The sequence below is a fragment of the Brassica oleracea genome, chromosome C5, assembly GCF_000695525.1.
Source record: "Brassica oleracea var. oleracea cultivar TO1000 chromosome C5, BOL, whole genome shotgun sequence".
Taxonomy (NCBI): Eukaryota; Viridiplantae; Streptophyta; class Magnoliopsida; order Brassicales; family Brassicaceae; genus Brassica; species Brassica oleracea.
This window is the reverse complement of record NC_027752.1, coordinates 13094810-13108054: the sequence shown is the minus strand read 5'-3', so window position 1 is coordinate 13108054 and position 13245 is coordinate 13094810. Positions and strand designations below refer to the sequence as shown.

General features: G+C 40.0%; 1 protein-coding gene and 1 long non-coding RNA gene across 3 annotated transcripts; one reads left to right on the top strand and one right to left on the bottom strand.

The window, feature by feature from the left end:
- Nucleotides 1-2906: 2906 nt before the first annotated feature.
- LOC106343463 (nascent polypeptide-associated complex subunit alpha, muscle-specific form-like) lies at nucleotides 2907-9565 on the bottom strand. 2 transcript variants are annotated; one of them, XM_013782685.1, is made up of 2 exons: nucleotides 3956-9565; nucleotides 2907-3361 (listed from the first exon to the last, which is right to left on the bottom strand). In XM_013782685.1, exons 1-2 carry the CDS (start codon nucleotides 9417-9419, stop codon nucleotides 3159-3161), a joined length of 5667 nt encoding a protein of 1888 aa, XP_013638139.1. In that variant the 5' UTR covers nucleotides 9420-9565; the 3' UTR covers nucleotides 2907-3158. The 2 variants fall into 2 exon arrangements, with proteins under 2 accessions (XP_013638139.1, XP_013638138.1); XM_013782684.1 differs by having other exon boundaries at nucleotides 2907-9565.
- LOC106343464 lies at nucleotides 9380-9907 on the top strand. The gene is made up of 2 exons (XR_001269963.1): nucleotides 9380-9454; nucleotides 9788-9907. It is a non-coding gene; the product is annotated as an uncharacterized LOC106343464 (long non-coding RNA).
- The last annotated feature ends 3338 nt before the right edge of the window (nucleotides 9908-13245 follow it).

The following is a 13245-nucleotide window of genomic DNA, read 5'->3' as shown; positions in this document are numbered from 1 at the left end:
TTTAAATGTGCTTGTTTATGGTAAAATGTTTCTTGAAGTTTCATATTTTGTTGAGGTTTATGTACTCTTAATGTTCTTCTTCATCTTGCAGGCTGCGTAGATCTTTGGAGCAAAGAAGACAGAGGTCACGGGTTTGTTGTTGACAGAGTTCACGGCTGTAAAAGACAGAGGTCACGGCTGTAAAAGGTAGTGGTCAGGGGTTAATGTTGTTGTTTTGTTTTCACGGTTGTCACGGGTTTGTCAATCGAACAGAGGTCACGAGAGTGTTGTTTACATGTTGTTGATGTAAAGTATATTGTCTTCTTGTCAATCGAACAGAGATCACGAGAGTTTGTAAAGAACAAGGACTTGCTTATAAATTGGTTTGTATTGTCACAATTCTCTCCATTCTCGTTTAAAAAAAAATCAAACCAAGATTATCATCTCATGGCATCTTGAATCAAACCAAAAATTCTATCTCTTCTCATCATTCTCTCCATTCTCGTTTAAAAAAAAAATCAAACATTTTTCTATCTTGTAACCAAAGCTCAAACCATCACTCAAACCTTTTTCTATCTTGTAATCATCTCATGGCATCTTCGTCTGAAGACACTTATGGTCATCAAGAAGCTTACGAGGATAACGAGGATTCGTTTGATGAAGCTTTCAATCAATATTTTGATCAACGTTTCGATCAAGCATTTGAGAATTTGTGCAATATGTATGGTCATCAAAAAGGGCAAAACAAAACAAGAAAAAGACGAGAATTTATTGAAAGAAACCGTGAAGAATGCCATCTTCGATTATGGAATGATTATTTCAGTGACACTCCAACATATCCTCAAAATCCATTTCGACGACGATTTATAATGAACAAGCCATTGTTCATGCGTATTGTTGATCGCCTCTCCAATGAAGTTCCATTCTTTCATCAAAAGCAAGACGTTTCCGGAAGATTTGGTCTCTCTCAACTTCAAAAGTGTACAGCAGCTATTCGTGTGTTGGCATATGGTTCTGCGCTTGATGCGGTCGACGAATACCTCCGGCTCGGTGCAACCACTACTTGATTATGTGTGGAAAATTTTGTGGAAGCAATAATAAATTTTTTCGGCGATGAATATCTAAGAAGACCAACACTGAAAGATCTTCAACGTCTACTTCATATTGGAGAGCTTCAGAGATTTCCTGGGATGATAGGAAGCATCAATTGTATGCATTGGGAGTGGAAGAATTGTCCCACCGCTTGGAAATGGAAATATTCTCGTGGTTCGGGAAAACCCACAATCGTTTTAGAGGCGGTTGCTTCATATGATCTCTGGATATGTCATGCATTTTTTGGACCTCCAGGTACCTTAAATGATATCAATGTTCTTGATCGCTCACATGTTTTTGATGATATAATATATGGTCAAGCTACGCAAGTGAATTTCTCGGTCAACGGAAGAGAGTATGATTTGGCTTACTATCTCACCGATGGTATTTATCCGAAATGAGAAACTTTTATCCAATCTATTCCAATTCCACAAGGGTCAAAAGCAGTTTTATTTGCTCAACGTCAAGAAGCTGCCCGAAAAGATGTCGAGCGTGCTTTCGGAGTCTTACAAGCTCGATTTTCCATTGTTAAAAATTCAGCACTTTCTTGGGATAAAGTATTTGGAAGATTATGAGAGCATGTATCATACTCCATAATATGATAGCAGAAAACAAACGAGGTGAATACACTCAATACGATGTTTCGGATTTCGAACAAGGAGAAGGCAGTGGAAGTTCACTTGTTGATCTCACCTTTTCTACAGATATCCCTACAAATATCGCCAATCAGATGGGTGTTCGAACAAGAATTCGTGATAGACAAGCGCATCAACAACCGAAAAGTGATCTGGTTCAACATTTATGGCGTAAATTTGGACGGGGTCAAGATAACAACTGAACTTGGATGCCGCTTTCAAATTATTATCGTTTATTTTAGTAATTTTTGTTTTAATGTTTTTATTTTAAAATCTATATTTAAATTGTTATGTTTAACTTTGCTTTATTTAATAAATAAATTTTTTCTTTAAAAAAAAATTATGTTTAAATTTAAATTTAATATTTTTTATTGTTAAGAACCTTAATTAAGAAACAACCAATAAACCACTATAATTAAGTGTATCTTAACAATGTTTCTTAACTTAATGATAATAGTTAAAAAGTCATTATGCCCCACTTAAGAACCACTTTAAGAGTTTTGCCAATACAGATGCTCTTAAAAACATTTCCAATAAGCCAAAAGGACTGTTTTGTAATTGAAATTCTCCAAGTTGAATATTAAACCCCACACAATTTGTCTTATGGATAATTACTTAATTAGTAACTTATTTTGAGGATTTTTACCCAATTCACTATTTTTGTTATAAGGGAAAATTTTCCAAAACAATCTATGACTTTTAAATTCAAGTAAAAAGACAAAATTCTCAAATAAACCATTTAATTTCTCAATTATCGTTTAAACGCAAACAAATACTTACTTTTCTTGGTCATGTAATTTATACATGTGTTTAATAAACCACTAAGATCTCATTAACACACATTGAAACATCCTGATATAAATCTCTAATATAATCGACTTAATCTCCTATTCAAATCGATAAAGCCATATTTTTTTCTTCAAATGTTCTCTTCAAATGTATTTGACGTTTAACTGTAACTTGATACAACCATACTTTCATCCAAACACAGAATAAATATCAAATTTCATTGATAAAGCCAATTTAACGACGTGGTTAGTCAACAGATAATGTGAGTATAATTTTGATAAAAAAGAAGAAGAAATTGATGGTCCGTTCTTTTCATTTAATTGAAAGTAATAGAAACCACATCATAACTATGAGAAATTTTGAATTATCAGAGTAGCTTTATTTATCAGGAAAAATTATAGGCAATCTGGATAGCATAATAATACTGGCCCAAACAATAAGGTCGAGAACATGATGCATAGAACTGCAACAAACTTACATATGGATTAAAGGCAACCACATAACAAATATAAAAGACAATGGAAACATGTATTTAAATGAAATTTCAATAGCCAAAGAATCCATTCCAACCTTGAAAATTAAAAAGGACTAGCACAAGAAAAATAAAAAGACAAAACATCACATGAGACTTGGTATCTTATTTATGAATTATATAGAAGGAGTTTAATAATACGAAGGTGGAGGAGGAGATTTGTATTCGGCCTTTGGAGATGGAGAGTATGCTGGTGGTGGTGGAGATGTGTAGACATATGGTGGTGGTGGCGATTTGTAGTCAACCTTTGGTGATGGAGAGTAATACGATGGTGGAGGTGGTGAACTGTAGACATAAGGTGGTGGAGGAGATTTGTACTCAACCTTTGGAGAAGGAGAGTAATATGGTGGTGGAGGTGGAGAGTTGTAGACATATGGTGGTGGAGGAGATTTGTACTCAACCTTTGGAGAAGGAGAATAATATGGTGGTGGGGGTGGAGAGCTGTAGACATATGGTGGTGGAGGAAATTTGTATTCAACCTTTGGGGAAGGAGAATAATACGGTGGGGGGGGAGGAGAGCTGTAAACATATGGTGGTGGAGGAGATTTGTACTCAACCTTTGGAGAAGGAGAGTAATACGGTGGTGGAGGTGGAGAGCTGTAAACATATGGTGGTGGAGGAGATTTGTATTCAACCTTTGGAGAAGGGGAGTAATACGGTGGTGGGGGTGGAGAGCTATAGACATACGGTGGTGGAGGAGATTTGTATGTGGGCTTAGGGGAAGGAGAGTAGTATGGTGGTGGTGGGGAGCTGTAAACGTATGGTGGTGGAGGAGATTTGTATGCATGCTTAGGAGTAGGGGAGTAGTACGGTGGTGGTGGGGAACTGTAGACGTACGGTGGTGGTGAGGATTTGTATGCATGTTTAGGTGAAGGCGAGTAATAAGGTGGGGGAGGTGGAGAATGGTAAACATATGGTGTTGGAGAAGGAGAGTAACATGGAGGAGGAGGTGGACAAACACAAACATGTGGGTGTGGTGGAGATTTGTATACCACCTTAGGTGATGGTGAATAGTATGGTGGTGGTGGAGAGTTGTAAACATATGGTGGTGGTGGTGATTTGTATACAGGTTTTGGTGAAGGAGAGTAATAAGGTGGAGGTGGGGAGCTGTATACATATGGTGGTGGTGGAGATTTGTAAGCGGGCTTGGGAGAAGGCGAGTAATATGGTGGTGGGGGAGAACTGTACACATATGGCGGTGGTGGTGATTTGTATGCTCTGTAGACATAAGGAGGTGGTGGAGATTTGTAGTCCACCTTTGGAGAAGGTGAGTAATATGGTGGTGGTGGCGAGCTATACACGTAAGGAGGTGGTGGAGATTTGTAATCCACCTTTGGAGAAGGTGAATAGTATGGCGGTGGTGGTGAGCTGTAGACGTAAGGAGGTGGTGGGGATTTATAATCCACTTTAGGAGATGGCGAATACATTGGTGGAGGTGGAGGAGAACTGTATACGTAAGGAGGTGGTGGAGACTTGTAGTCTACCTTAGGAGAAGGTGAGTAGTATGGTGGTGGGGGTGGAGAACCGTATATGTATGGTGGTGGTGGTGGGGAGCTGTAGACATAAGGAGGTGGTGGAGATTTGTAGTCCACCTTTGGAGAAGGTGAGTAATATGGTGGTGGTGGCGAGCTATACACGTAAGGAGGTGGTGGAGATTTGTAATCCACCTTTGGAGAAGGTGAATAGTATGGCGGTGGTGGTGAGCTGTAGACGTAAGGAGGTGGTGGGGATTTATAATCCACTTTAGGAGATGGCGAATACATTGGTGGAGGTGGAGGAGAACTGTATACGTAAGGAGGTGGTGGAGACTTGTAGTCTACCTTAGGAGAAGGTGAGTAGTATGGTGGTGGGGGTGGAGAACCGTATATGTATGGTGGTGGTGGTGGGGAGCTGTAGACATAAGGAGGTGGTGGAGATTTGTAGTCCACCTTTGGAGAAGGTGAGTAATATGGTGGTGGTGGCGAGCTATACACGTAAGGAGGTGGTGGAGATTTGTAATCCACCTTTGGAGAAGGTGAATAGTATGGCGGTGGTGGTGAGCTGTAGACGTAAGGAGGTGGTGGGGATTTATAATCCACTTTAGGAGATGGCGAATACATTGGTGGAGGTGGAGGAGAACTGTATACGTAAGGAGGTGGTGGAGACTTGTAGTCTACCTTAGGAGAAGGTGAGTAGTATGGTGGTGGGGGTGGAGAACCGTATATGTATGGTGGTGGTGGTGGGGAGCTGTAGACATAAGGAGGTGGTGGAGATTTGTAGTCCACCTTTGGAGAAGGTGAGTAATATGGTGGTGGTGGCGAGCTATACACGTAAGGAGGTGGTGGAGATTTGTAATCCACCTTTGGAGAAGGTGAATAGTATGGCGGTGGTGGTGAGCTGTAGACGTAAGGAGGTGGTGGGGATTTATAATCCACTTTAGGAGATGGCGAATACATTGGTGGAGGTGGAGGAGAACTGTATACGTAAGGAGGTGGTGGAGACTTGTAGTCTACCTTAGGAGAAGGTGAGTAGTATGGTGGTGGGGGTGGAGAACCGTATATGTATGGTGGTGGTGGTGGGGAGCTGTAGACATAAGGAGGTGGTGGAGATTTGTAGTCCACCTTTGGAGAAGGTGAGTAATATGGTGGTGGTGGCGAGCTATACACGTAAGGAGGTGGTGGAGATTTGTAATCCACCTTTGGAGAAGGTGAATAGTATGGCGGTGGTGGTGAGCTGTAGACGTAAGGAGGTGGTGGGGATTTATAATCCACTTTAGGAGATGGCGAATACATTGGTGGAGGTGGAGGAGAACTGTATACGTAAGGAGGTGGTGGAGACTTGTAGTCTACCTTAGGAGAAGGTGAGTAGTATGGTGGTGGGGGTGGAGAACCGTATATGTATGGTGGTGGTGGTGGGGAGCTGTAGACATAAGGAGGTGGTGGAGATTTGTAGTCCACCTTTGGAGAAGGTGAGTAATATGGTGGTGGTGGCGAGCTATACACGTAAGGAGGTGGTGGAGATTTGTAATCCACCTTTGGAGAAGGTGAATAGTATGGCGGTGGTGGTGAGCTGTAGACGTAAGGAGGTGGTGGGGATTTATAATCCACTTTAGGAGATGGCGAATACATTGGTGGAGGTGGAGGAGAACTGTATACGTAAGGAGGTGGTGGAGACTTGTAGTCTACCTTAGGAGAAGGTGAGTAGTATGGTGGTGGGGGTGGAGAACCGTATATGTATGGTGGTGGTGGTGGGGAGCTGTAGACATAAGGAGGTGGTGGAGATTTGTAGTCCACCTTTGGAGAAGGTGAGTAATATGGTGGTGGTGGCGAGCTATACACGTAAGGAGGTGGTGGAGATTTGTAATCCACCTTTGGAGAAGGTGAATAGTATGGCGGTGGTGGTGAGCTGTAGACGTAAGGAGGTGGTGGGGATTTATAATCCACTTTAGGAGATGGCGAATACATTGGTGGAGGTGGAGGAGAACTGTATACGTAAGGAGGTGGTGGAGACTTGTAGTCTACCTTAGGAGAAGGTGAGTAGTATGGTGGTGGGGGTGGAGAACCGTATATGTATGGTGGTGGTGGTGGGGAGCTGTAGACATAAGGAGGTGGTGGAGATTTGTAGTCCACCTTTGGAGAAGGTGAGTAATATGGTGGTGGTGGCGAGCTATACACGTAAGGAGGTGGTGGAGATTTGTAATCCACCTTTGGAGAAGGTGAATAGTATGGCGGTGGTGGTGAGCTGTAGACGTAAGGAGGTGGTGGGGATTTATAATCCACTTTAGGAGATGGCGAATACATTGGTGGAGGTGGAGGAGAACTGTATACGTAAGGAGGTGGTGGAGACTTGTAGTCTACCTTAGGAGAAGGTGAGTAGTATGGTGGTGGGGGTGGAGAACCGTATATGTATGGTGGTGGTGGTGGGGAGCTGTAGACATAAGGAGGTGGTGGAGATTTGTAGTCCACCTTTGGAGAAGGTGAGTAATATGGTGGTGGTGGCGAGCTATACACGTAAGGAGGTGGTGGAGATTTGTAATCCACCTTTGGAGAAGGTGAATAGTATGGCGGTGGTGGTGAGCTGTAGACGTAAGGAGGTGGTGGGGATTTATAATCCACTTTAGGAGATGGCGAATACATTGGTGGAGGTGGAGGAGAACTGTATACGTAAGGAGGTGGTGGAGACTTGTAGTCTACCTTAGGAGAAGGTGAGTAGTATGGTGGTGGGGGTGGAGAACCGTATATGTATGGTGGTGGTGGTGGGGAGCTGTAGACATAAGGAGGTGGTGGAGATTTGTAGTCCACCTTTGGAGAAGGTGAGTAATATGGTGGTGGTGGCGAGCTATACACGTAAGGAGGTGGTGGAGATTTGTAATCCACCTTTGGAGAAGGTGAATAGTATGGCGGTGGTGGTGAGCTGTAGACGTAAGGAGGTGGTGGGGATTTATAATCCACTTTAGGAGATGGCGAATACATTGGTGGAGGTGGAGGAGAACTGTATACGTAAGGAGGTGGTGGAGACTTGTAGTCTACCTTAGGAGAAGGTGAGTAGTATGGTGGTGGGGGTGGAGAACCGTATATGTATGGTGGTGGTGGTGGGGAGCTGTAGACATAAGGAGGTGGTGGAGATTTGTAGTCCACCTTTGGAGAAGGTGAGTAATATGGTGGTGGTGGCGAGCTATACACGTAAGGAGGTGGTGGAGATTTGTAATCCACCTTTGGAGAAGGTGAATAGTATGGCGGTGGTGGTGAGCTGTAGACGTAAGGAGGTGGTGGGGATTTATAATCCACTTTAGGAGATGGCGAATACATTGGTGGAGGTGGAGGAGAACTGTATACGTAAGGAGGTGGTGGAGACTTGTAGTCTACCTTAGGAGAAGGTGAGTAGTATGGTGGTGGGGGTGGAGAACCGTATATGTATGGTGGTGGTGGTGGGGAGCTGTAGACATAAGGAGGTGGTGGAGATTTGTAGTCCACCTTTGGAGAAGGTGAGTAATATGGTGGTGGTGGCGAGCTATACACGTAAGGAGGTGGTGGAGATTTGTAATCCACCTTTGGAGAAGGTGAATAGTATGGCGGTGGTGGTGAGCTGTAGACGTAAGGAGGTGGTGGGGATTTATAATCCACTTTAGGAGATGGCGAATACATTGGTGGAGGTGGAGGAGAACTGTATACGTAAGGAGGTGGTGGAGACTTGTAGTCTACCTTAGGAGAAGGTGAGTAGTATGGTGGTGGGGGTGGAGAACCGTATATGTATGGTGGTGGTGGTGGGGAGCTGTAGACATAAGGAGGTGGTGGAGATTTGTAGTCCACCTTTGGAGAAGGTGAGTAATATGGTGGTGGTGGCGAGCTATACACGTAAGGAGGTGGTGGAGATTTGTAATCCACCTTTGGAGAAGGTGAATAGTATGGCGGTGGTGGTGAGCTGTAGACGTAAGGAGGTGGTGGGGATTTATAATCCACTTTAGGAGATGGCGAATACATTGGTGGAGGTGGAGGAGAACTGTATACGTAAGGAGGTGGTGGAGACTTGTAGTCTACCTTAGGAGAAGGTGAGTAGTATGGTGGTGGGGGTGGAGAACCGTATATGTATGGTGGTGGTGGTGGGGAGCTGTAGACATAAGGAGGTGGTGGAGATTTGTAGTCCACCTTTGGAGAAGGTGAGTAATATGGTGGTGGTGGCGAGCTATACACGTAAGGAGGTGGTGGAGATTTGTAATCCACCTTTGGAGAAGGTGAATAGTATGGCGGTGGTGGTGAGCTGTAGACGTAAGGAGGTGGTGGGGATTTATAATCCACTTTAGGAGATGGCGAATACATTGGTGGAGGTGGAGGAGAACTGTATACGTAAGGAGGTGGTGGAGACTTGTAGTCTACCTTAGGAGAAGGTGAGTAGTATGGTGGTGGGGGTGGAGAACCGTATATGTATGGTGGTGGTGGTGGGGAGCTGTAGACATAAGGAGGTGGTGGAGATTTGTAGTCCACCTTTGGAGAAGGTGAGTAATATGGTGGTGGTGGCGAGCTATACACGTAAGGAGGTGGTGGAGATTTGTAATCCACCTTTGGAGAAGGTGAATAGTATGGCGGTAGTGGTGAACTGTAGACGTAAGGAGGTGGTGGGGATTTATAATCCACTTTAGGAGATGGCGAATACATTGGTGGAGGTGGAGGAGAACTGTATACGTAAGGAGGTGGTGGAGACTTGTAGTCTACCTTAGGAGAAGGTGAGTAGTATGGTGGTGGGGGTGGAGAACTGTATATGTAGGGTGGTGGTGGTGGCGAGCTATACACGTAAGGAGGTGGTGGAGATTTGTAATCCACCTTTGGAGAAGGTGAATAGTATGGCGGTGGTGGTGAGCTGTAGACGTAAGGAGGTGGTGGGGATTTATAATCCACTTTAGGAGATGGCGAATACATTGGTGGAGGTGGAGGAGAACTGTATACGTAAGGAGGTGGTGGAGACTTGTAGTCTACCTTAGGAGAAGGTGAGTAGTATGGTGGTGGGGGTGGAGAACCGTATATGTATGGTGGTGGTGGTGGGGAGCTGTAGACATAAGGAGGTGGTGGAGATTTGTAGTCCACCTTTGGAGAAGGTGAGTAATATGGTGGTGGTGGCGAGCTATACACGTAAGGAGGTGGTGGAGATTTGTAGTCCACCTTTGGAGAAGGTGAGTAATATGGTGGTGGTGGCGAGCTATACACGTAAGGAGGTGGTGGAGATTTGTAGTCCACCTTTGGAGAAGGTGAGTAATATGGTGGTGGTGGCGAGCTATACACGTAAGGAGGTGGTGGAGACTTGTAGTCAACTTTCGGTGCAGGAGAATTGTACATTGGGGGTGGTGGAGAGCTATAAGTGTAGGGCTCATAAGAAGCAGCAACCATTGTTGCCATGATTACAAAACCAAGAGCGTAAACGAGATGGGCTGAACGCCCCATCCCGGGAGAAGATGTCATTCGTAGTTTGATTGCTTCTCCAACACTTCACTGCGTTGGTTTTTGTTTTTGTTTTTATGGTTCTACATTAATTGTGTGCATGCCTTTATATAGGTTCTGGGGTTTTACCATTTTTTCTATTTGTTTAGCTTGCATCCCAGTAATCGTGGAAGCATGTCTGCGCCAAACTATCGTGAAACGTGCAAGAACGTGCATCCAATGTCAACGAGCAGCTTGTTATTTTTATTCTTTCAAGTTCGTGAAGAAAGATGCATATCATTGTTCAATTATTTTGTCAACGACCCAATTAATTTGTTTCTTATTCTTCTTTAATGATTTTTTCCTTTTTCTTTTATTCATTTTGGTTGGGGAAGCTAGTTGAACTTTTCAAACTTGGAACCAATTTAAGATATTCGATGCTCTATGATTGATACTAAAAGTAACCACCGTTGTTCGGTAACTTAGCTGATTGATTGGTACTACGCTGTCCGGTTGCGTTTAGAAACATCCCTTATATACTAAAGCACAAGTCACTCAACAAATAAAAATTTAACATGTGGAAAATGTTTTAAAAAATTAAAAAACAATTAACTGAGAAAATTAATCTTCAGTCCCTAATTTTAAGCACATGTTGTCTATATTTTCTCATAATATTCCATCCACTTTCAAAATCAGTGGACCACTATTTTCAAACTGTTTTTTTCTTATATATAATTTTGATCTACTAATTTACTTTTTGTGTTTTTTTTTTCTCTTTCAATCTTCTATGCAACAGATTGTTCATTCTTTCTTTACTTGCTGAAAATGAGAGAAATGAGAGATTGAGTATTAGGTTCGTTTGCCAAAAAGAGAGATTGAGTATTAGGTTCGTTTGAATTTTTTTTTTTTTGTCATCAATAATACAAACTTATACTGACTCTGTAAACCAAACCGGGTGATCTGCATCCATGTGAACGACAAAAGACGGTTGCTTTCTAGACGTTTGAGTATTAGGTTCATTTGAATTGAACGGGTTTCTTCCTGTCTTCTTTCTTCTTTTTTTCTGTGACAACTGAAATTTTATTTATTCATCACCTGAATCAATGCTCAGTCGATAAATACAGTAGAATTATGGGAAGAAATTGATACTGGTATGGTATTTTTTGAAGAGATTTCAATTTTAGATCACTGCAGTGTATAACTTAGAAACTTCTTCTATCTATTGATTTACATGCACTGTAGGTTATGGTTTGGAGATATGAGATGGAGCATAATCAAAATTATTCCTGTGAAAGAGACAAGCATCAAGTTTTCTCCTCACAAAGAAGGTTTTGCATGTTTTCTACTCTTTACTATTTTTCTTTGATTTATTCATTAATATTTCCTTTGTTGAGTCAATTATTTTTCAGCATTCACTACTGCAATTGTTTTCGACCCTAAAACTATTGTTGGATGTTACGGAACCTGCATTTCTGAAAGGTAAATCTATTTTACTTAATTATTGCTAGACAATTCATTATAATTTCATAAAAAGCAAACTAAAGATCTAAAATGTAATCATATAAATTTAATAAAGCATCAAAATATGTAATGTGGGTTAGTTTCAGATGTGTGTTTGTTTAAAACACTTTAGTAAAATAACATAAAATATCAATGCAACAATTATTTTAACTATAAAAAACAAATATCAAATTTATTAGATTCATCGTATTTAAATTTAAATTAAATTAAATTAAATTATTTGTAGTTATAAAATCATTGAACAAAATTAATGGATTGAATAAAGTATTTTAACTATATTTATATTTTGGTATTTTAAAAAGTTTTGCAAACATGTATCCATTTTATAGTGACATTTGTTTTATCCTTTCAAGTTTCAATTGTTTTGTTTCTGGACCAGAATCTCTAATATATAACACTGTTCATCTAATATTAATAATAATTTATTCTGACTGAACATTATAAAAATGATAAAAATTTAAAACAATAAATTAACCTGTGCGCAGCACAGGCGATATACTAGTATATAATGTTCTTGCGGCTAGAAAACTATTGAATATATAAAATTAATGATATTAAAAAAATTGAAAAAATATATAATGTTCAAAAAAAATTTTCCTTAATTTTTTTAAATTTTTTTCTATAAAACTATTTTTCCTAAAAAAAAGTTTAGAAAGACTTTTATGAATGTTTATGATATCTTCTTGAATGTAAATTTAGCAAGGTCGTCCTAAATAGTAAGACATCTTTCTAAATTTGACTTATATGCATATTTAGGAAAACATTGTTGAATATATAACAACTTTTTAAAATTTATGTAGATATTTCTGAATATATATAATATCTTTATATCAAATTAAGGAAGATCGTCCTCAAACTCTATGAATATGTTATACATATTCAATAATATCTTAATATATATATATATATATAAAATTCAAATTCGATTAGGTATTTATAAATATATATTCATAAAGGCTTCGTGAATACACATTTAAGAGTGTATTTTTAAAGAGAAATTTGCCAAATATGACTCACAACTTGATTTTAAATACAAACATATACCCAAACTTGAATCAAATGCAAAATTAACCTAATAGCCTTGTGAAAATACAGCCAGCTCCTTGCGACTAAACAAAAAAACAGAAGTCATTTTTACGAATATAGCCCCAGTAAGTCGTCTGAGTCGTCTGAGATGCTAGAAGTCTTCTAGGCGACTTTCAAGTAAGTCTTCTGGTGTAGCTGATCTTAAAAATAATTTATAAAATTTTTAAAAAATATTTTGATAAGCGAAAAATTAAAATCATGTAATTATAAACAGTTTTAAATGATATAAATTAAAATATAACAAAACTGAATTGTTTTCAACATAGATGAGTGTAGGTAGTGAATCATGGTATTCTTTGGTTTAGGGTTTGGCAACATATATTGTAGTATTGTATGTATTTTTAGGGTTAGATTTTGGAAAGTTTGAATGTTTTTTTAAAAAAATAAATTTTTACGTGTAAGTGTTTATTTTTGTGTATAGTAAACACTTTTGAAGTTTAATTTGATTTTATGAAGTGTTTAATTAGTTAATTCAGTTTAGAGGTTATGTTTAGGGTCTAGACGACTTCCATGGAAGTCGTCTGGTGAATAATTTTAGCTGGACCTGCCTAAAATTTTTTAAAATATTATTTTCCCGCTTAAATAATTTAAACTAGACGACTTACTTGTAAGTCGTTTGGAAAGTTTTCTATTTTAGTTTCCCGCTAAAAATATTTAATTTCCCGCTAAAAATATTAAACTCTTCTGGACGACTTACATGTAAGTCGTCTGTTTTAATTTCTTC

Excerpts from the sequence above, each read along its gene's own strand:
- LOC106343463 (XM_013782684.1), bottom strand. The coding sequence starts at position 9,419 with ATGTATTCGCCATCTCCTAAAGTGGATTATAAATCCCCACCACCTCCT.